Source organism: Bos indicus x Bos taurus, chromosome 10 (genome assembly GCF_003369695.1).
Source record: "Bos indicus x Bos taurus breed Angus x Brahman F1 hybrid chromosome 10, Bos_hybrid_MaternalHap_v2.0, whole genome shotgun sequence".
Lineage (NCBI taxonomy): Eukaryota > Metazoa > Chordata > Mammalia > Artiodactyla > Bovidae > Bos > Bos indicus x Bos taurus.
The window spans coordinates 52088364-52111404 of record NC_040085.1 but is presented as its reverse complement, the minus strand read 5'-3'; the positions used below and the strand labels follow the sequence as shown (position 1 = coordinate 52111404).

At 41.3% G+C, this 23041-nt stretch overlaps 1 protein-coding gene, 1 non-coding gene and 2 pseudogenes across 2 annotated transcripts; 1 reads left to right on the top strand and 3 right to left on the bottom strand.

The window, feature by feature from the left end:
- Window positions 1–1057: 1057 nt before the first annotated feature.
- Window positions 1058–1164, bottom strand: LOC113900573. Its single transcript, XR_003513203.1, has one exon. It is a non-coding gene; the product is annotated as a U6 spliceosomal RNA (small nuclear RNA).
- Window positions 1165–5245: 4081 nt separating this feature from the next.
- On the top strand, window positions 5246–6881 carry LOC113899518 (annotated as a pseudogene).
- A 7824-nt stretch (window positions 6882–14705) lies between these two features.
- Window positions 14706–17362, bottom strand: LOC113899635 (annotated as a pseudogene).
- On the bottom strand, window positions 16826–21464 carry BCL2L10 (BCL2 like 10). The gene is made up of 3 exons (XM_027553994.1): window positions 21003–21464; window positions 19161–19279; window positions 16826–17460 (listed from the first exon to the last, which is right to left on the bottom strand). The coding sequence occupies exons 1-3, from the start codon at window positions 21435–21437 to the stop codon at window positions 17388–17390; spliced, it is 627 nt and encodes a 208-aa protein (XP_027409795.1). The 5' UTR covers window positions 21438–21464; the 3' UTR covers window positions 16826–17387.
- Window positions 21465–23041: the final 1577 nt, after the last annotated feature.

Below are 23041 nucleotides of genomic sequence, written 5' to 3'. Positions count from 1 at the left end.
ATATCTCAGATGTAGGGACAAGATAAAACCCCAGAAAAACAACTAAATGAAGTGGAGATAGGCAACCTTCCAGAAAAAGAATTCATGATAATGACAGTGAAGATGACCCAGGATCTTGGGAAAATAATGAAGAAGATGCAAGAAATGTTTAAAGACCTATAAGAACTAAAGAACAAACAAACAGATGAATAATACACTCGAAGGAATCAATAGCAGAATGACTGAGGCAGAAGAGACCAATGACATGAAGGACAGAATGGTGAAAATCACTGCCACAGAACAGAATATAGAAAAAATAATGACAAAAATGAGGCAGCCTAACCCACTCCAGTATTCTGGCCTGGAGAATTCCATGGACTGTATAGTCCATGGGGTCCTGACGAGTCGGACACGACTGGGGCCTTTCACTTTAAAGAGATCTCTGGGACAACAAGAAAGGCACTGACATTTGCATTATAGGCATCCCAGAAGGAGGAGAGAGAAAGGACCTGAGAAAATATTTGAAGAGATAATAGCTTGAAAACTTCCCTAACATGGGAAAGGAAACAGTCTATGAAGTCCAGAGGCATGACTCAGACAGGATAAACCCAAGGAGGAACACACTGAGACATATAGTAAAAATTAAAGACAAAGAAAATATACTAAAAGCAACAATGGAAAAACAACAAATAGCATATGAGGGAACTCCCATAAGGTTATCAGCTTATTTCGCAACAGAAACTCTAGAAAGTGAAAAGTGAAAGTGGCTCAGTTGTGTCTGACTCTTTGTGACTCTGTATAGTCCGTGGAATTCTCCAGGCCAGAATACTGGAGTAGGTAGCCTTTCCCTTCTCCAGGGGATCTTCCCAATTTGGGGATCAAACCCAGGTCTCCTGCATTGCGGGCAGATTCTTTACCAGCTGAGCCATGAGGGAAGCCCAAGAATACTGGAGTGAGCAGCCTATCCCTTCTCCAGGGGATCTTCCTATCCCAGGAATTGAACCAGGGTCTCCTGCATTGCAGGCAGATTCTTCTTTTTTTTTTTTTTTTCAGTTGATTTTTTTTTTCTTGATGTTTTAAAAATATGGAACGCTTCACGAATTTGCATGTCATCCTTGCACAGGGGCCATGCTAATCTTTTCTGTATCGTTCCAATTTTAGTATATGTGCTGCCGAAGCAAGCACTGCAGGCAGATTCTTTACCAACTGAGCTACCAGGGAAGCTAGAAGGAAATGGCATGATATATTTAAAGGGATAAAAGAGAAGAACCTATAACCAAGAATAGTCTACCCAGCAAGATTCTCATTCAGGTTTGATGGAGAAATCAAAAGCTTTCCAGATAAACAAAAGTTAAGAGTTCAGCACCCCCAAACCAGCTTTACAATGAATGCTAAAGGAACATCTCTAAGCAGGAAACACAAGAGAAAGAAGAGACTTACACAGAATAAATCTAAAACAATTAAGAAAATGATAATAGGATCATACATATTGATAATTACCTTAAATGGAAATGGATTAAATGCATTAACCAAAAGATAGAGACTGGCTGGGTCAATGAAAACATATGCATGTGTACCTTTCCACTTACCACATCATTCTGCTGCTGCTGCTACGTTGCTTCAGTCGTGTCCGACTCTGTGAGACCCCATAGACGGCAGCCCACCAGGCTCTCCCGTCCCTGGGATTCTCCAGGCAAGAATACTGGAGTGGGTTGCCATTTCCTTCTCCAATGCATGAAAGTGAAAAGTGAAAGTGAAGTCGCTCAGTCGTGTCCGACTCTTTGCGACCCCATGGACTGCAGCCTACCAGGCTCCTCCATCCATGGGATTTTCCAGGCAAGAGTACTGGAGTGGGGTGCCATTGCCTTCATGGTATCTAACTGCAAAAATTCTGTTAGGTTAATCATGTTTCTATTATTGTTTTCATACCTTATTCAAGACTCCACCTTTTATTGCATTGAGCAGCTTCAGCTACATGCAGCACATTTTGGTAAATTCTCTTTTCATTTTTATTTTATTACAAATATTTTCTAATTTTCCTTGTTATGGCTTCTTAGATATACCCTCATCTAAAACTGGACATTTAATTTCTAAATACATGGGATTTTTAAAAGATCTTTGTTATTATTTCTCATTTTGATACTAAATTCCCACTTAAATCCTTTACTCTTTGTAATCACCCTCCATGTTTTTTCAGTCTTTGAACTTTATCAAGAGTTTCAACAGCTAACTCAAAGATCTCTCTTGGTAAATGTCACATGGCACTTGAAAATATGTAGGTTATTTTCAAATACCTTTTGATATTGGTCTGTAACATAATTCCACAGTAGTAAGAGAACAGATCTGTTTTATTTCAATACCTTTAGACCATGACATTTCTGTACCTGGTCTTCTGGATGTTTCAGTGTCTCCTAGTTTATAGTCTATGGGAACTTGAATAGAATTTGTATCCTACTGTTGTGTGCAAATTGTATAAACCTTAATCATGTTGAATTGGTTCATAATGCTTTTCAGGTCTACTATATTATTTTACTTTTATGAACATTCATTCAGTTAATTTCTGAGTTTGATATTAAAACTCCAACTAAAAATCTTAATTTATCTACTTAAACAATTGTCACATATAGTGAACCATATGTAACTTTGTTCTGTATTTTCCAAGTCTCTTATAAATGTGTTATAATTTCATAACTTAAAAAAGTAAAACAAAAGATTTTAAAAACTATGATTGTCACAATACATGTCCGGTGAGAATCATCTAGAAGATCTATGTTATCCTCACTCCTGGAATGCTAACCTGTAGAGCAGAACTTTCCGGAATGCTGCCTGTGACTGGATGCTCTGGCATTCAAAGGTTCATCTGGGAGTGACACAGGTTCAGTTCAGTTCAGTTCAGTTGCTCAGTCATGTCTGACTCTTTGCGACCCCATGAATCACAGCACGCCAGGCCTCCCTGTCCATCACCAACTCCCGGAGTTCACCCAGACTCACGTCCATCGAGTCAGTGATGCCATCCAGCCATCTCATCCTCTGTCGTCCCCTTCTCCTCCTGCCCCCAATCCCTCCCAGCATCAGAGTCTTTTCCAATGAGTCAACTCTTCGCATGAGGTGGCCAAAGCACTGGAGTTTCAGCGTTAGCATCATTCCTTCCAAAGAACACCCAGGGCTGATCTCCTTGCAGTCCAAGGGACTCTCAAGAGTCTTCTCCAACACCACAGTTCAAAAGCATCAATTCTTTGGCGCTCAGCTTTCTTCACAGTCCAACTCTCACATCCATACATGACCACGGGAAAAACCACAGCCTTGAATAGACAGGTACTTCCATTTATATTTTATTGGTCAACTAAGCCACTTGGCCATTCCTGAATTAAGTTGGGGAGAGGTGAGGCACAGGCAGGAAGAATAATCTTATGTGACTAGGAAAGAACCAAACATTTGTGAAAAGCCCAAATAACTTCCACAGTTCACTCCACCCCTGAGGAATACCTCCTTGTACTCTCTCTTCGTAATACTGAAGTATGTTGGTTCCCTTCCCATCTCCATAAATTGTCCTCTGCCAGTTCCTTTTATTTCTCCTTCTCCTATATGAGATTATTACTTAAGAGTATGCTCTTGGCTAGATTTTGAGTGTGTGTGTGTGTCTGTGCATATTTTAATTCTCTCCCTTAACTTTACCTTTAAAACTTTAATTATCAAAAGCTGTGGAGATAATCTCTTGAATTCCAAACCTATATTTTTCTTTTGGAAAATCTCCTTGTTTAATTCATGACTTTTCTGTTTCCTTAATGTTCTAGGAATCAAACATTCAGTAATTTTATTCTTTTGCTTTCTTCCAACCTATCAATTTCCTTTTGTTTTCTTTTATATTGCTTTGCAAACTAGCCTTTTTTTCTATAACCTATTCAAATAAGAAGTGAGTTCTGAGCTCAGACTTTCTATATATAATATTTCCTATATATAATATGTTGATACACTTCAAGCTGGCTTATCTAAACATTCTTTTGAATGCATTTTTCTCACTTCTGAATCGACTTTGTATTTTTACTATTAGTGTACTTGACACTTCACTCAACTTTCCTACGACCTCCCACAATGATTATTCTTCTAGAGAATATACGTTTTTCCTTGCTTTTCATTCTCTGTAGTATCTAGCAAAGATTTTGCCATTGAGGTGATACTCATTTTTAAATATAATATGTAGATGTCAACACTCAATTGTAGATTAATCCCCAAGTGTTAATTAATTAGGTTAAAGTATATGTATTGAAAACATATTTACCACACCTTTTTCTCTTACCTTGAACTTATTGCCTAAGTTCTTAGATCTTTTCAAATGAATTATTACTGAGTTGTCTGACTCAGCTCACACCTTCCTATAGTTGATATTTTTTTTTTGAGTTACCTAATCCTGGAATTTATTTGCTTTATGAATGTGTAACTTTCACTTAACTCTGTTAAATTCCCTGTGTTGATTTTAGCTCTTTTTCCAAGATTTAAAATGCTAATTAGAATAATGCTCACAGAGGTGAGATAAATACCCTAAACATTTGCTAAAAGAATCAAGCATTTTCATTTGGTAAATTCAAATCTATGGAATATTTATCATTCTTTTATTATCTTTTGCTTTCAGTTAAAAATAAATGTGCTGTTTTTATGCAAAAATATATATATATAACTACCATATAACCCTGCAATCCCACTTCTGGGCAAATACACAATGAAAACCATAATTCAAAAGATACATCCACACCATTGTTCACTGCAGCACTATTTACAATATCTAGGAGAGGGGAGCAAGGTAAATTTCCATTAACAGAGGAATAGATAAAGAAGATGTGGTACAAATACACAATGGAATATTACTTAGTTAGAAAAAGGAGGGAAACTGTGTCATTTGCAGAGACATGAATGGACCTACAGACAGTCATATAGAGTTCAGTATGTCAGAAAGAGAAAAGCAAATATCGTATACTAACTCATGGACATGGAATCTAGGAAAATGGTATAGATGATCCTATTTGCACTCATACACACACAGAGAACAAACGTATGGACACCAAGATGGAGGAGGTGGGGTGGAATGAACTGTGAAATTGGGATTGACATATGTGTACTATTGGTACTATGCATAAAATACATAAATAATGAGAATCTAGTGAAATGCTCAGGGAACTCTACTCAATGGTCTATGGTGACCTAAATGGAAGGAAATCCAATGACAGGGGACATATATAAACATGTAGCTGATTCACTTTCTGTACAACAGAGACTAAAACACTGTAAAGCAATTATACTGCATTAAAATTTAATAAAAAATAAGTAGGAGCAGCTCCGAGGAGGCGGCTGTGGCTGTGGTGAGGGAGGAGGTGGCCTGGGCAATGATCTAATCATGTCAGATAAAGATGATCTTGAGACTGCAGTGATAACTGAAGCAACTCCCATCCATGAAGATGAGAACTTATCATCTTCTCAACTTCAGCCAAGACTTTTGAGTCAGTTGACTAGTGTCAAGTCAGAGTAAATCAGAATCTATAGCTTCTACTCAGAAAAGACCAGAATCCAAATGTTCCAGTGACCTTGAGACAGAAGTTCTCCCTATTCAGGCATCACAAGCTGCAGGCCAAGAGACTGTTTCCAAAGATGTACCCAAGTCTGGATGGGGCTACTGGGGCAGCTGGGGCAAGTCCTTGCTCTCCTCAGCCTCAGATAGGACAAGGTATTTCAAATGTCATTGAGAAGGCAGAGGCCTCCCTTGGAATCCCTAGTCCCAGTGAAATTTCAACTGAAGTCCAGTATGCAATAGGAGAGACAAATGCCAAAGAGAATGGAAAGTCCTCTCCAATGAGTGGGCCATTTGGGGTATTCTCGACCATCTCTACTGCTGTTCAGAGAACAGGAAAGAGTGTTATCACTGGGAGTTTGGATGCCTTAGAATTCATTGGGAAAAAGACAAGGGATGTAATAGCAGAAGGGGATCCTGGATTTAAAGAACCAAGGGCCTGATGAACCAGACTTCTGATCTACACTGTCTCAGGTTTTACAAGAGGCAAAGGAGAAAGAAGAGCTACAGACTTCCAATGAGGTTACCATGGAAACAGACAAGAAAATTCATTATGGGCTACCCTTTGATGAATTTCAAGGCCTTTCACATATAGAAGCTCTGGAGATGCCCTCTTGAGAAAGTGAAATAAAGGTGAAATCTATTCTTAATTATCTGAGAAAAATTAGAGACTCTAAAACTTGAACTGGAGCAACTCAAAGAAGCATTTTCCCTAGCAGAGTTCTATGAGGAAGAGGAGGAAGAGAAGAAAGGGAATGAAGACTTTACCAAAGAGAGAACAGAGCTATTTTCTCAGCTGCATGTCTCCTCCAAACAAGAGAAACTTGCCAGGGCAAGAAATACAGCCTATGAATGGATCAGGACATCCCTGGCCAAACAAGTGGAAGAGAGGAAGAAGAAGAAAAAACAGTTGGAAGCAGAAAAATCTGAGCAAATCAATAACAATTCAATAGAGGATATCCATACATTTGCAATCTGGAGCCTAGCAGAACTGCCTGCCTGCTCAATTGAACTGCTTCACAAAACAGCTGCTCTGGTTCTGCATGGCTAGAAGCAGGAAGTAACAACCATAGAAAGGAGAAGAGCCCTTTGCCAGATGACAGTTTTGTTGTGTCAAGAGCTGTCCTCTCTGTCTAAAGAGTTCATCACCCGCCTAACAGCTGCTGGGGGTAAGGAAAAGGGTGATGTCCTTAATCCACTAATCACTAGAGGCATCAAACAGTGCTTCCTACATGCTGGATGTCTTTCAGTGACTTTTACCCGAATTGGAGATCTCTCTTATTGAGAACATTACTGAGTTACCAGAGGCATGAACTTCATGTCCAGAACCCTTTGTCCAAACATCGAGGAACAGAGAAGATTCTACCTAAGACTTGTGATGGCCAAGAAATGCCACTGTCTTCTGGTAGCCCTGCAGAAGTGAGGGAGAATGGTTATTTAAGTATATAAAAATCCCGGCAGGAGAGCAGGTTTGAAGGAAGTTTGTTGTCTGCACTGCTTGGCTGAAGTATTCAGGTCCTCACACGGCTCTTCCCAGTTGTTATAATTAATAAATTATTTGAAAAGAAACTTTATAGACAGTTAAAAAATAGCTCTAGGTTAAAGTTAATGGGACACTCAGGTAGAGATAGTGGTCTTTGACAATACGCAAAACACTAAAATTTTTGTCATGGATGTAATTTTACAATCCATGGATTTAACTGGTTGTTAAGCAAGAGGAAAAGAAATTAAAAAAAAAAAGAGGAAAAGGAATTCAGTATTCTGGAATTCATGTGCTTGATCTATTAATGCCATTTTCTTTCTACTTTCTATAATAAAGTCTATGGCTTTAAGAAAACTGAGTATGTATAAATCCTGTAGCGTTACCCTTTATTACATGGATTCTTGTAACTGGTTAGAAAATTTCATTTACTCTTTAATTCTCAGTAGATATGTGGCATTGAGAGAAGCTTATAGAATATTTAACTATAGCAAAGTGCCCCTTGAGTTCAAATTGCTCTCCCATCCCACAATGGTAAGCTTCAAGTTGTAGCTGACCCCAACTCTACCAGATTTAACACCAAGAAGTGCAATTTTGTGTGCAGATATTCTGAGTTTCCAGGATGTTTTTCATGCATACCCTATATACAGGATGAATTCTATAATAGCCAGCTCCAAAGAGTGTTGAAGCTCTCTCAGTCATTGTTTTTGTTGTATGAATATTGCTGAAGTGGACTGTAGAGTCCCATGAAAACGATGTTCATGTATAATAGGATTAAGACACAGTATAGTTTCTTCATTCTTTTTTATTTCTTTTAATGTATTCTTTAGCATGTTTATAAATGTTACTTTTATCCTTCAGATCTTAAGTCTTCTTTTGCTTTCTTCAGCAATTTAAAATACTTACAGGTTATCCTCTTCCTTAAAGCTATTTTGGTATCTACTCTTTTAAAAAACTGTTCTCATTAAAAAAATAATAATAAAGTCCATTGTGAAAATAAATAAATTTATATTAAAAAAAAAAAAAAACCGTTCTCCAACTTTATGGTTTTTAATGATTCAGGTAACTTTTGTGAGCTCTGCTCCGTATCTTTTAAAACCTTTAAATAAAATGTAATAGTTCTTTCAGTTTATCCTTTCATTTATTTTTCCAAATGTAAGCCCCAATATCTTCTCAAACCACAGAAATAGCAAAGCGAATCTATAACATAGGTTGATATCAAGACTGTTTCTATGTGTCACCTTATTTGGGATGGGGGAAGTTTGTTAAGCAAGGTAGATTTGGAATAAAAAGGTCACAAACATCAAAAAAAATTAATAAAAAATAAATAAAAATCCAAAACTCATAGATACAGAGAACTGGTAGTAGTCAGAGGAGGTGGCTATTGGTGGGGAAAATAGAAGGTGGTGAAAAGGTACAAACTTCCAGTTGTACAGTAAGTCCTGAGGATGTAATGTATCTGAGTATAATTGATAACACTGCATTGCAGAACTGTAAGCTGCTAAGAGAGTAGGTCTTAAAATTTTTCATCATAGGAAAAAATCTGTTAACTTTATGAGGTGATGGAAGTTAACTAAACTTATTGTGATAATCATTTTGCATTATATATATTATACACATATTAATATATATGTAATCACTATGTTGTACACCTAAAACTGATGTTATATTCCAATTATATCTCTAGAACTAACACCCAAAAAAGATGTCCTTTTCATTATAGGGGACTGGAATGCAAAAGTAGGAAGTCAAGAAACACCTGGAGTAACAGGCAAATTTGGCTTTGGAGTATAGAATGAAGCAGGGCAAAAGCGAATAGAGTTCTGCCAAGAGAATGCACTGGTCATAGCAAACACCCTCTTCCAAAAACACAAGAGAAGACTCTACACATGGACATCACCAGATGGTCAACACCGAAATCAGATTGATTATATTCTTTGCAGCCAAAGATGGAGAAGCTCTATACAGTCAGCAAAAACAAGACTGGGAGCTGATTGTGGCTCAGATCATGAACTCCTTATGCCAAATTCAGACTTAAGTTGAAGAAAGTGGAGAAAAACCACTAGACCATTCAGGTATGACCTAAATCAAATCCCTCATGACTATACAGTGGAAGTGAGAAATAGATCTAAGGGACTAGATCTGATAGACAGAGTGCCTGATGAACTATGGACGGAAGTTTGTGACATTGTACAGGAGACAGGGATCAAGACCGTTCTCATGGAAAAGAAATGCAAAAAAAGCAAAATGGCTGTCTGAGGAGGCCTTACAAATAGCTGTGAAAAGGAGAGAAGCGAAAAGCAAAGGAGAAAAGGAAAGATATAAGCATCTGAATGCAGAGTTCCAAAGACTAGCAAGAAGAGATAAGAAAGCCTTCCTCAGTGATCAATGCAAAGAAATAGAGGAAAACAACAGAATGGGAAAGACTAGAGATCTCTTCAAGAAAATTAGAGATACCAAGGGAACATTTCAGGCAAAGATGGGCTCGATAAAGGACAGAAATGATATGGACCTAACAGAAGCAGAAGATATTAAGAAGAGGTGGCAAGAATACACAGAAGAACTGTACAAAAAAGATCTTCATGACCAAGATAATCATGATGGTGTGATCACTCACCTAGAGCCATACATCCTGGAATGTGAAGTCAAGTGGGCCTTAGAAAGCATCACTACGAACAAAGCTAGTGGAGGTGATGGAATTCCAGTTGAGCTATTACAAATCCTGGAAGATGATGCTGTGAAACTGCTGCACTCAATAGGCCAGCAAATTTGGAAAACTCGGCAGTGGCCACAGGACTGGAAAAGGTCCGTTTTCATTCCAATCCCAAAGAAAGGCAATGCCAAAGAATGCTCAAACTACCACACAATTGCACTCATCTCACACGCTAGTAAAGTAATGCTTAAAATTCTCCAAGCCAGGTTTCAGCAATACATGAACTGTGAACTTCCAGATGTTCAAGCTGGTTTTAGAAAAAGGCAGAGGAACCAGAGATCAAATTGCCAACATCTGCTGGATCATCGAAAAAAGCAAGCGAGTTCCAGAAAAACACCTATTTCTGCTTTATTGACTATGCCAAAGTCTTTGACTATGTGGATCACAATAAACTGTGGAAAATTCTGAAAGAGATGGGCATACCAGATCACCTGACCTGCTTCCTGAGAAATCTGTATGCAGGTCAGGAAGCAACAGTTAGAACTGGACATGGAACAACAGACTGGTTCCAAATAGGAAAAGGAGTACCTCAAGGCTGTATATTGTCACCTTCCTTATTTAACTTATATGCAGAGTACATAATGAGAAATGATGCGCTGGAAGAAGCACAACCTGGAATCAAGATTGCCAGGAGAAATATCAATAACGTCAGATATGCAGATGACACCACCCTTATGGCAGAAAGTGAAGAACTAAAGAGTCTCTTGATAATAGTGAAACAGGAGAATGAAAAAGTTGGCTTAAAGTTCAACATTCAGAAAACTAAGATCATGGCATCTGGTTCCATCACTTCATGGCAAATAGATGGGGAAACAGTCAACACAGTGGCTGAATTTATTTTTTTTTTTGGCTCCAAAATCACTGCAGATGGTAACTGCAGTCATGAAATTAAAAGACGCTTGCTCCTTGGAAGGAAAGTTATGACCAACCTAGATAGCATATTGGAGAAGGCAATGGCAACCCACTCCAGTATTCTTGCCTGGAAAATCCTATGGACAGAGGAGCCTGGTGGCCTGCAGTCCATGGGGTCGCATAGAGTCGGACACCACTGAGCGACTTCACTTTCACTTTTCACGCATTGGAGAAGGAAATGGCAACACACTCCAATGTTCTTGCCTGGAGAATCCCAGGGAGGGCAGAGCCTGGTGGGCTGCCGTCTATGGGGTCGCACAGAGTCGGACACGACTGAAGCACCTTAGCAGCAGTAACAGATAGCATATTAAAAAGCAGAGACATTACTTTGCCAACAAAGGTCCATCTAGTCAAGGCTATGGTTTTTCCAGTGGTCATGTATGGATGTGAGAATTGGACTATACAGAAGGCTGAGCACCAAAGCATTGATGCTTTTGAACTGTGGTGTTGGAGAAGACTCTTGAGAGTCCCTTGAACTGCAAGAAGATACAACCAGTCCATCCTAAAGGAAATCAGTCCTGAATGTTCACTGGAAGGACTGATGCTGAATCTGAAGCTCCAATACTTTGGCAACCTGATGCGAAGGGCTGACTCATTTGAAAAGATGCTGATGCTGGGAAGGATTGAAGGCAGGAGGAGAAGGGGATGACAGAGGATGAGATGGTTGGATGGCATCAGTGACTCAATGGACACAAATTACTAGTAAAGTAATGCTCAAAATTCTCCAAGCCAGGCTTCAGCAATACGTGAACTGTGAACTTCCAGATGTTCAAGCTGGTTTTAGAAAAGGCAGAGGAACCAGAGACCAATTGCCAACATCCGCTGCATCATGGAAAAACCAAGAGAGTTCCAGAAAAACACCTATTTCTGCTTTATTGACTATGCCAAAGCCTTTGACTGTGTGGATCACAATAAACTGTGGAAAATTCTGAAAGAGGTGGGAATACCAGACCATCTGACCTGCCTCTTGAGAAATTTGTATGCAGGTCAGGAAGCAACAGTTAGAACTGGACATGGAACAACAGACTGGTTTGAAATAGGAAAAGGAGTACGTCAAGGCTGTATATCGTCACCCTGCTTGTTTAACTTCTATGCAGAGTACATCATGAGAAACGCTGAGCTGGAAGAAGCACAAGCTGGAATCAAGACTGCCAGGAGAAATATCAATAACCTCAGATATGCAGATGACACCACCCTTATGGCAGAAAGTGAAGAGGAACTAAAAAGCCTCTTGATGAAAGTGAAAGAGGAGAGTGAAAAAGTTGGCTTAAAGCTCAACATTCAGAAAACGAAGATCATGGCATCTGGTCCCATCACTTCATGGGAAATAGATGGGGAAACAGTGTCAGACTTTATTTTTCTGGGATCCAAATCACTGCAGATGGTGATTGCAGCCATGAAATTAAAAGATGCTTACTCCTTGGAAGGAAAGTTATGACCAACCTAGATAGCATATTGAAAAGCAGAGACATTACTTTGCCAACAAAGGTCCGTCTAGTCAAGGCTATGGTTTTTCCGTAGTCATGTATGGATGTAAGAGTTGGACTGTGAAGAAAGCTGAGTGCCAAAGAATTGATGCTTTTGAAGTGTGGTGTTGGAGAAGACTCTTGAGAGTCCCATGGACTGCAAGGAGATCCAACCAGTCCATTCTGAAGGAGATCAGCCCTGGGATTTCTTTGGAAAGAATGATGCTAAAGCTGAAACTTCAGTACTTTGGTCACCTCATGTGAAGAGTTGACTCACTGGAAAAGATTCTGATGCTGGGAGGGATTGGGGGCAGGAGGAGAAGGGGACAACAGAGGATGAGATGGCTGATGGCATCACTGACTCGATGGAGGTGAGTCTGAGTGATCTCTGGGAGTTGGTGATGGACAGGGAGGCCTGGCGTGCTGGGATTCAAGGGGTTGCAAAGAGTCAGACATGACTGAGTGACTGAACTGAACTGACTGATGGAATCTAGAAAAATGGTACTGATGAGCCTATTTGCGAGTCAGGAATAGGAAGCAGATGTAGAGAATGGACTTGTGAACACTGCTGGCTAAGGGAAGGGTGGGACAGACTGAGTGAGTAGTACTGAAACATATACATTACCGTGTGTAAAATAGCTAGCTAGTGGGAAGCTGCTGTACAACACAGGGAGCTCAGCCCAGTGCTCTGTGATGACTTAGCAGGGTGGGCTGCGGAGCTGGTGGGGGTGCAGGTTGAGAAAGAGGGGATATATGTATATTTATGGCTGATTCATGCTGTTGTATGGCAGAAATCAACACAACACTGTAAAGCAATTTTCCTCCAATTAAAAATAAATTCTAAAAAATTATGCTTAAAAAACTAAAAACAGTTGCTGTACGATTCTGCAATCCCATTCATGGGCACACATCTGGAGAAAAACATGATCTGAAAGGACACATGCACCCCAGTGTTCACTGCAGCACTGTTTAAAATAGCCCAAACATGGAAGCACCCTAAACGTCCACTGACAGAAGAATGGATAGACTATGTGGCACATATATTCCACGGAATATTACTCAGCCATTAGAAAGAATGGAATAGTGACTTCTCTGGTGGTCCAGTGGTTACGATTTTGCCTTCAAATGCAGGAGGTCAAAGTTCAATCCCTAGTCAGGGAGCTAAGACCCCATACGCCTTGAGGCCAAAAAACTAAAACATAAAACAGAAGCAATATTGTAACAAATTCAATAAATACTTTAAAAAGGATTCACTTTTTAAAAAATCTTTAAAAAAAGAATGAAACAATGCCATCTGCAGCAACAGTGACGGACCTACAGATTGTCATACTGAGTGAAGTCAGACAAAGACAAATATGTAATGTCGCTTATATGGGGAATCTAAAAAATGACACAAATGAATTTACAAAACAGAAACAGATTCACAGTCTTAGAGAACAAGCTTTTGGTTACCGGAGGGGAATGGGTGAGGGTGTGGGCCGTGGGGGGTAGGGGGGATGGGAAGGATAGTTAGGGAGTTTGTGATTAACATACACATATTACTATATATAAAATCAATAAACAATAAGGACCTACTGCTCAATAATAAGGAACTCTGCTCAATAATATTTAATAAGCTAGATGGGAAAAGAATTTGAAGAATAGACACATATTTATGCTAGCCGAATCACTTTGCTGTACATCTGAGACTAACACAACATTGTTTATCAAGTAAACGCCAAAAAGAAATAAAAAGTTAAAAAAATTAGAAAAAAATCAGTTTAAGCCAAAAAGGAAATTTATCAAGCCCCAAGTAGCTTTAGGCACACTCAAATTATGCGATTTCAGTCATGTCATCAAAACTATTTCTCCACACTCCATCCCGCCCCCAATCTCTGACCTCTGTTCTGTGACCTCTTCTCTGTGGGAAGGCAAAACATTCTCTCCACATTCTATTCCCAATGGTGATGTAAGTCAAAGAGCTGGAATACGTCTGGCAAGAACACAGGACCTATGTGAAGAAAACTGTAAAAGACCTAAATAAATGGAACAGAAGTTCATGTTCTTAGAAGGGAAAATGCAATATTGTAAACATATTACTTATTTCCAAATTGATTTATAATCTAATCCCATTCTATTCAAAATCCTAAAGAGAAGTCTTAGTGGATTCTTTATTAACTGGTTTTTAGAATTTATCTTAATTCACAAAAATAGCCAAAGATTTTTTTTTAAAGAAGAATGGTGGAGGAGATTAAACTATAAAACCAGATGTTCAAATATGCTATAAACACATAGTAATTGAGACAGCGCTGTTAGTAAAGAAAAAGATAAGTCTACAAACTAGATAATACATTCAAATTAGCTAGGAAAAAATGGACCATCTATAAACAAGGCTGAAATACTACCCCAACTCTTCTTTTGGAAGGACTATGTCCTACTTCATGCTGCTACCAAATGCAAGTTCAAGTGCCCCACACACAGTGAAGCCAGACAAATCGAAATGACAGAGTGTGGAGCACAGAAAGACTTATTGCAGAGCTCTACAAGGAGACAGGTGGCTCCTATCCTCAAGCCTGGAACTTCTCAGAGTTTCATCAAAGCACTTTTGAAGGCAAGGTGAGGGAGGGGCTAGGTTAGTTGTTGCAAACTTCTTGGTGTGGGAAGCCTTTGTTCTTGCAGCTTCCCACATAGGTCAGGTCATGATGGTCCTGTAAACCTCCAACAAGACAGATATTATTCTCTGTCTTGCAACTTTTTATCTATATATAAATAGACTCTTAAAAGTCAGAGCCCTGAGAATAGGCTATCCTGTATATTTCAGACAGTAGGCAACACCCTTTTACAAGAAGTGCAGAGGCAGCATGACTAAGCATTGGCAACAAAGCACAAATGTTAGTAAAAGGAACAGATCAAGCATGGAGTCAGATTTGTTCTTCCCTATCACATACTACATTAAAAAGGATTCCAGAATGGATCAATGACCAAGGACATAAAATACTTTCTTTGTAGTCCTGGGACAAGAATGACTTTCCTAAAGGTGACAGATATCACAAGCTATACAGGCAAAAGCTTAGGATGATTTAACACTGGCAGGAGTGTGAAGAGCTAAGCATTCCCTGACCTGGTGTAAGTTTGGATTGGTAGAACCTCTTTTGAAAAGTAATTTGGCAGCAGCTAAATTTTAATACACATCAACTGTGACTCAATCTTTTTCTAGAATTATTTTCTGTAGACATAATAATGCAGGGCTATGCACATATACAAAATCCATGCAATATTGTTTCCAATAGCCCATAAAGGGAGAAACACCCTAAAACACAAGGCAATGGAAAGTTAAATCAGCTTATCCTGCCATACTGAACAAGTCAGAACAGAAAGCAGAACTGCATGTTCTGAAGAGAAAAGGCTCATAAGATGAGGCAACAAAGCAGGTCCAATTGTTTGTAAAATGCAAGTAAAGTAATGGCCAGGAAGGCCTGGGGGGACACTGCAGTTTTTTAATTTTATAACCAATTAGTTAATATTTTCATTGTGTCAAGACAATTTCAAGCAAATGCCAAGTGGAAGACCAAGCCCAGGAATGTAAAGAGGAAACAATCTCACAAACAAGAAGGGACACCAAGGCAGCGGTCCACTCCAGCCACACTGTCAGTGGCCGTGACGGGGCCAGCCAGCACCATCCAGATCACTGAGCATTTACATCATCAAGGTGCAGGATGCTCCAGACAGTTTCAGTTGCTAGTATCAGTACACTGACTGAAGCCAACAAAGGCTGAACCATCAGTTCCTCCAAAGCCCTGGAAATACCACCCTTTTGGACACTAATGCCTACCGTTTTCTCCTTGGGCACACCAGTTTTTCGCTTGTTTTTTGTTCTGTTACTGTAGGGATGGGATTCAGCCCAGCAGTTTTAGCTAGCGTAGATGAAATGACCGCCTCAACATCTGTAAAGGCACAAACGCAGTAGGATCTCATACCACTCAACGTTCATGCATATCCAGTTAACCATGGGGCCCACTATTTCTGGAGCACGCCCTCCTGCAAGAAGAACTCTCTGCTTCACTCAAAAACGAATCACACATAGGGCATCATGAATCAAGGGCTCAGCTTCTTCAAGCACTGGTTTGTTAGGACCAGGAACCACAACCGGAACCTTTTCCTAGGCTTATACAGCCTGTAACCTGGAGCAGTTTGCCAGGATCATGTAAACTGATCCCCTCGGCTCACTCACCCAAACCCAGCATGTCAGCAGTAAGTTGGTCAGTATGAGCAAGTGGCTTGGTTCCAGTTTCTTTCAATATCCTTAACTACTGCAATGTTCATTTTGATCAGGAAACTTAATTTAAGATCACTACAATCATGTCTTAAGAAGAGACTTCTATCCATCTTTAAAATTTGCTTCACTTAGAACATAGACTGTCTTCCCTCAGGGCTTGGTCCATCTGGGCACAACAGACACTGATTATCCTGATTTGCTTTTAAGCCCAATCTTAGGCTTTTCAATTCTGCTTATGTCAGAATTGGCCACATTTTGGTTGAGAACCGGCCCTTGCACCAACTCACAATGAACAGTCCCAGCAAGTTTTCCCCCCGCCCCCGCCTCTTTTTTAAAATGACAGTTTACCTATTTCTCTCACCCTCCACCCCCTACCTCCGGCAACCACCAACTTATTCTATATATAAGCTTGGTTCTTTATTATTTTTTAGATTCCATCTGTAAGAGAGATCACACGATATTTGTCTGTCTGTCTGATTTATTTCACTTAGCATTACACCCTCGAGGGGATTAGCAGGTTTCTTAGCGCTTCTGACATCTCTAAGATCTACGCCAGCAGCTGTGGTGGGTCTGTTGCTCTCCTCCCTGCATTTACACTTGATACTGAGAGACAATGGTTGAGTTCAACGAAGCGGTTGCACTGCTAACAACTTTCCTCTGTCACTTGGTTCCACAGGTCAAGGCACGTCAAGACTTTAATACCCTTTTCCAAATCCTTCAAGGATGACTCAGAAATAATAAATCCATTTCTGAAAAAAGTTGTTTTAGCAATTGGAGAGAGAGTGTGAGCCAGAAACAACGACCGCTGATGTGGCGCCACTTCCCTGGTTCTCTTGAGCCGTAGCTCCCAGCATTCTGGCGGCTGGATATAACATTCGTGTTTGTTTCAGAATGGAAGCACCGTTTGTAATGGTCTCATTACCTCTCCCATCTTGAACCATTTTATCCATTCCTTTTGGTCGAAGTCTTGTTCTAACAGCATCAGCAACAGCTTCATCTATGAAGACATCGCTGAAGCAGATCTAGGCTGGCTTTTTATCCACACAGATGTTATTCCCCTGGCTGCTGACAAGCTTGGCTGGGTCCATGTTGGCTCTAAAAGGACATATGGACACAGATTCCAGTGGGCAGCAGGATAACTATGCTCACAGTTAACCACTGAAACAGATCAGAATATGTTACCCCCAAATATGCCACTTTGACATATTGATTAATTTGAGCTGAAGAAAACTGAGAAATAGCATATATAGGAAGGGCTCTCTATTCTCCCTCTTCCTGCCTAAAAGGAGGGCATAAATTTCCTGTGAGAAAGGTGCCTTTTTGTACCAGGAAGGGGAGAACACTTCTATTACTGGCAATGGGAGTTAATACCAAGATGAATCTGCATTAATTTTACTAAAATAATCCTCATCTTCCATTTGCTTCCCCCATTTATTTCCTAGTCACTGTCTCACAATATATTGTGTTGGCCAAAAAGTGCGTTTGGGTTTTTTCATAAGATGTTACAGAAAAACCCAAACAAACTTTCTGGCCAATGCAAAACGACCCCTGAGAGCCCAACCCCTTCCCTTTGTTTAGTCATGCTTGTGTGCCTCAGTCGTGCTGGACTCTTTTGAGACCCCATGGACTCACTCCTCTGTCCATGGAATTTTCCAGGTGAGAATACTGGAGCAGGCTGCCATTTTCTACTCCAGGGGATCTTCCCCAAACAGGGATTAAACCATCATCTCCTGCATTTCCTGCATTGGCAGGTAGATTCTCTACCACTGAGCCACCTGGGAATCCCTTGTTTAGTCATTCCATTCTCTGCTAAAACGGTATACAAAGCCCAAGTATGTTTCTTTTTCACTTGTTTTCTATAAAGTCCCCTGTAAAAAACAGCAACAAATAAAATATGTATGTTTTCCTCCTGTTTTCTATCTTTTGTCTTCTAAATTCACAGGCCTCAGGTACAGTATCTAAGAGGCTTCAAGTTTTCTCTTTCCATCAACTTCAACTGATGAACTGAATTCAGAATGGAAGGTGAAAGATAAGGACTTGCTAAGCACTTGTGTATTGATTAAATGTTTAAAATGATTGTTTGTGCTATATTTAAAGAGACAATAAAAGGAAACTGTCAAGTTACTGCTAAGAATAAAGGCTTATTGAATCCCAAGCAACACCAACTACATTTTTGAAAAAGATGCATAAATTTATTAAAACTTAAGATTTAAAAATTTATTGAAATAAAAAATAAAATTTAATAAATTTCAATACATTAACTCTAGAAACCAAGAAGAATTTAGAAAGGATTCCTTTAAAAAGATTTACTATTACATTCTTTGTCAGACTGTGACTCAGGGAACTTGTGGTATCCTTTTACACCCCAGACACACTGCCTTGACAAATCACTCAGCAGTAGCACATGAAATCATGGATAGATGAGAGACGCATATCCACTCTTATCCAAATGTAGCAAATAGCACCATATTGCGTAGTTAATGGTAAGCAGTTTCTTCTGTAATTCTTTGGAGCAATAAGCCTTTCGACCCCTGTGTCCCCCATTTTAAAAAGAGCCACTTGGGCCTTTGTCCCAATATACTGGGTTGTCAGGAGTTAAAACGCTGGCTGAAACACTGCAGGACTCCTTACATCAGGTCAGATCAGTCGCTCAGTCGTGTCCGACTCTTGCGACCTTACATGAATGCAGATAAAAATGTCTCGGAAGGTGGTTTACTCTGATTTGGTCTTTCACATTTCAATTTTGCTTGGTTGCTCAGAGTTAGGCAGGTAGAAATAAGAATTTTAGAACTCACGATAATTTTATCCAGAAGTAGATTATGATTATTGCTGTCCAGTATGAGAGGAAAAACCAGACCAGCTGTCTTTCCCAAGATGGCTGGAATGAGTGGCTGAAGAAGAGACAAAATCCATCCTAAAAGGGGAGGGAGAAGAGAATTAGATTGTTTCATAATACTCAAAACCTGTACTCAATTAAACACACAGTGCTTCTGGACGAAACACTAAGACAATTCCTGGATTTAAAAAGTTAAAAAAAAGTCCTGACCAGTAGGTTACTTGTAATTAGGAATCTTTCAGTTAGGGTTTGTAAGAAGTTGTCTAACACAGGAGGTAGAAGAACGTAGAGGACGTGATTTTGTCACTTAGAGCGGGAATCCTCATCTTTTCACTCACTTCTTTCAAAACCCAAGAAGAAAGTAGAATACTATAGCCTGTTTTTTCCTGATCACAAAACAGATGCTATCTGGGAAAATGACAAATTACTAACTTGAAAGGTATCTCCTGAGACAATAAAGCAAGTAGTTCCATTCAGAAAAATGGGCAGGAAGGGACCTGAAATCCAGACTGTGGCATTTTAACTGCAGCTGAGAGAGATGTGGGCACGTCTTCTTTACCCAATTGGAGAGTTTCTGCATTTTGATATTAAAAGATTGTTTCTTACTCAATGGTGATTAGCCAAAAGTTGAGAAAAAAAAAAAACACCACCTCCCCATCAACTTCCTCTTTCGTGTGGAAGGCCCTTGGGGGCCAAATGCCTTGTTAAGACTAATGGCTCAGGTGAGTTTCTGATAATTCACAGGCCTGGAGAGTTTGAAGACCTACGCCCCCATCCCCTCAAAAGGATGCCATTAATGCTAACACCTTAAACTGTTCGTATAAGGTCAAGGTTCTGACTCAGTACTATCCTTCCTCCACAAAAGGAACCCAATTCATCGATACAGGTCTGTCAGGAAATTGCAAACAGTGCAGTGTCTTCCCTAGATTATTTTTCGATTATGTTTCAATTGCTTTTTAGATCATGTTTTTAATTGCTGGTTTTAATAATTTGGCTGCATTTCTTCTGTAACTTGGGTCACTACAGTCATTGCTTCAAGTCCAGTAAGGAAGAGAAGAAAGAAGCAGGGGTCTCGCTCAGAACCCAGCAGGGCATTCTACCCTCTTACTGCAGGCTGGCCAGATTCTGCTTGATCATCGGCTTCGTTATGGAGCAGCAGTGAAACTCCTGCTCCAGCCTAGACCACAGTGATCAATGACTTACAGCTGAGAGCCAGGGCGACAGGCGATCTCACAATTGAAGGCTAAGTGCAGTAAATTAGAAGTTAAGGAACCTCAGGTCAGCACCACCACAGGGCGCACGTGCACACCCCACCCCCCAGACACCTCCGCCTTAGCGCTTCCTGAGAGATGTGGGGACGGACCAGGGGCTGCTTTTTCATTCTCATGTTTTAGGCTGGGGTGCTCTGACCTGCAGAGCTGTGGGCTCCATAAACAAAGCTGCATCTAAAAGTTCTGTATAAAGAATCCATCTGGCCCAGGTCACCCCATTGCGGACTTCATCACTATGGGATCTACTTAACTAAACAAAGCATCCAGACCTAACACGAGCACATCCTAAAACCGAAAGGTGGTCAAGGGAAGGGCCTGATGCTTTTTCAGAATGGTTTCGTATGCGAGCTGTCTAGCTAGGCCTGTTTCGGTAACTGACTCTACCAGTACAGAAAGTCAGACTTCACCCCAAACTTCCCAGTCCTGCTGAAACGAATGCCCTACAGGACTGGCGTCTTGGAGTCCCTCTGCTAGCCGGCAGCGTGGGCGCGTCCCAGGCTGCCCACCAGCCCCGCGTCCTTCGCGCTCACCCAGCCGCCGTTAGTCATCAGCCAGGCGCGGTGCCTTTCGCAGAACTGAGCACACAGAAGGGCCACCAGGAGCCGACAGTCCCTGCTAACGCCGTCGTCGTCTCTCTTCTCCTGCCGTCGGGTCGTCTGCGGTGGCCTCTCCAGCAGCGACCCCGCGAAGGTTACGAGTGAGGCCACGCGGCCCCAGCTGGGGCCAGGGTCTTCGTCGAGTAGCCTCTGCGCCATCCTGGCCACCAGCTCGACGCGGTGCCTGCGGCAGCGGCGGTATAGGGGCAAGACGTTTCGATTTGCTTCCTGGATACGTGCGGCCACGTGGCGCAGCACGGCAGCCTCAGGCGTGGACGGCGCAGGAGCTGGAGTGCCCGGCTCCCGGGCGCAGAACTCCAGGTAGTCCATCAGCAGCCGGGCGGTGCGCTCCCTAAACGGGTCCACCATGGCTCCGCCTCTACCGGGGGTCCGACCCCGGCCTGTTTTCTGGGCCTGCCGGCGCCCCGCCCCTTCTCGCATTGGCTCGGCTCAGCCCGCCCCCAGGCAGTTGCTTTCCCAGGTCTGGAGAGGCGCCTTTGATGGGAATCCCATCTACACTTGTTCCGGTCCGAACAGCCGAGGCCCCGTGGTGTGCATGGATTCACATAGAAGTCAGGGCCAGAGTGGGACTCTTTGGGGGTTATTGTTTTTAGCTTTCGGCTTGGGGACTAAGAACCCGGAGGGGACAGTCTGGGCAGCTGGGCTAGACTTGTCTCTCCTTTAGGAGAGGTTCCCTGGTGGCTCAGATGGTAAAGAATCTGCCTGCAATCCAGGAGACCAGGGTTTGATCCCTAGGTGGGGAACGTACCCTGGAGAAGGGAATGGCTACCCACTCCAGTATTCTTGCCTGAAGAATTCCATGGACAGAGGAGCCTAGGGGCCTATAGTTCATGAGCCGAACATGAGTGAGCCACCAACACTTTCTTTCATACTAGGAGAGGTTGACAAAGGCTACACACAGCCCTCCACTGGTGACTCCCTTGAAAGTATTATCAGCATTTTCTCCGATTGGATGGAAGCATCCAGGTGTGTGTTGGAATCTGGCCATACGGGACAGGAAACAGGATAATTCTCCTGCATGTTGCTACTAGAGTACCAATATTATCTACTTTCGTGCATTCATTCATTCACTCATTTACTCCTAGCCTTTGGGGTGCTAGGTCTCCCCCTTAGCACTGGAGATACAATGGAGAACACGGCATGTGGTCTTAAGGACCCTACAGTCTAAGTGATGGGACAAAGAAACGGCCAATCCCAGCACAGTTAAACTGTGGCTATAATAGAATTATTCAGCTTTTGGCTGTTTCTTATAGCTACATCCTTATATTACTTAAAATTCTCCACTTTTTACTAGCCAATCCCTCATTACTCCACTCCCCTATTATAGTTAATGTACTTCTTATACTTAATCTTTCTCTGTTCATGTTACTCCATGGCTTCTTTCTCCTGAATGGACTCAGGCAGACACAGAATTGGTATCAGCTGTGAAATTTGAGAGGGTTCATTGGTCTGGAGCAGTTTGAAATATCCCCACCAGGGTGAAAGATGAATAGCTGTAACTTGTATCACCTACAAAAAGAAAGAGGCACGAACTTGGTAGGTCACTTTGGAGGGAACATACACATCTGAGTATGCAACCTCAACGCATCTACAGGCTGGTGGACTTAGGAGTAAAACAAGAGAAGGCTCTGCAGCTGTTCAGGCTGCAGCACGAGCTGATTTCCCAGGTGGTGCAGTGGTAAAGGATCTGCCTGCAATGCAGGAGATGTGAGTTCAGTCCCTGGGCTGGGAAGATACCTTGGAGACGGAAATGGCAACCCAATGCAGTATTCTTGCCGGGGAAAGCCCATGGACAGAGGAGCCTGGTGGGCTACAGTCCATGGGGTGACTAATCGGCAACAACAAGCTGCTGTACTACTTGGGTCTTATGATCCAACAGATCCAATGATACTTGAAGTGTCAAACAGGGAAGCTGGATGGAATCTCTGACGAGCACCAGTAGCATTGCAGTG

Coding starts and splice junctions, on each gene's coding strand:
- BCL2L10 (XM_027553994.1), bottom strand. CDS start 21,437: ATGGTGGACCCGTTTAGGGAGCGCACCGCCCGGCTGCTGATGGACTAC. Junction 19,280..21,002: donor TGATGACTAACGGCGGCTGG/GTGAGCGCGAAG, acceptor CTCCCCTTTTAG/GATGGATTTTGTCTCTTCTT. Junction 17,461..19,160: donor TACTTCTGGATAAAATTATC/GTGAGTTCTAAA, acceptor ATGTCCTTTTAG/AGCCAACATGGACCCAGCCA.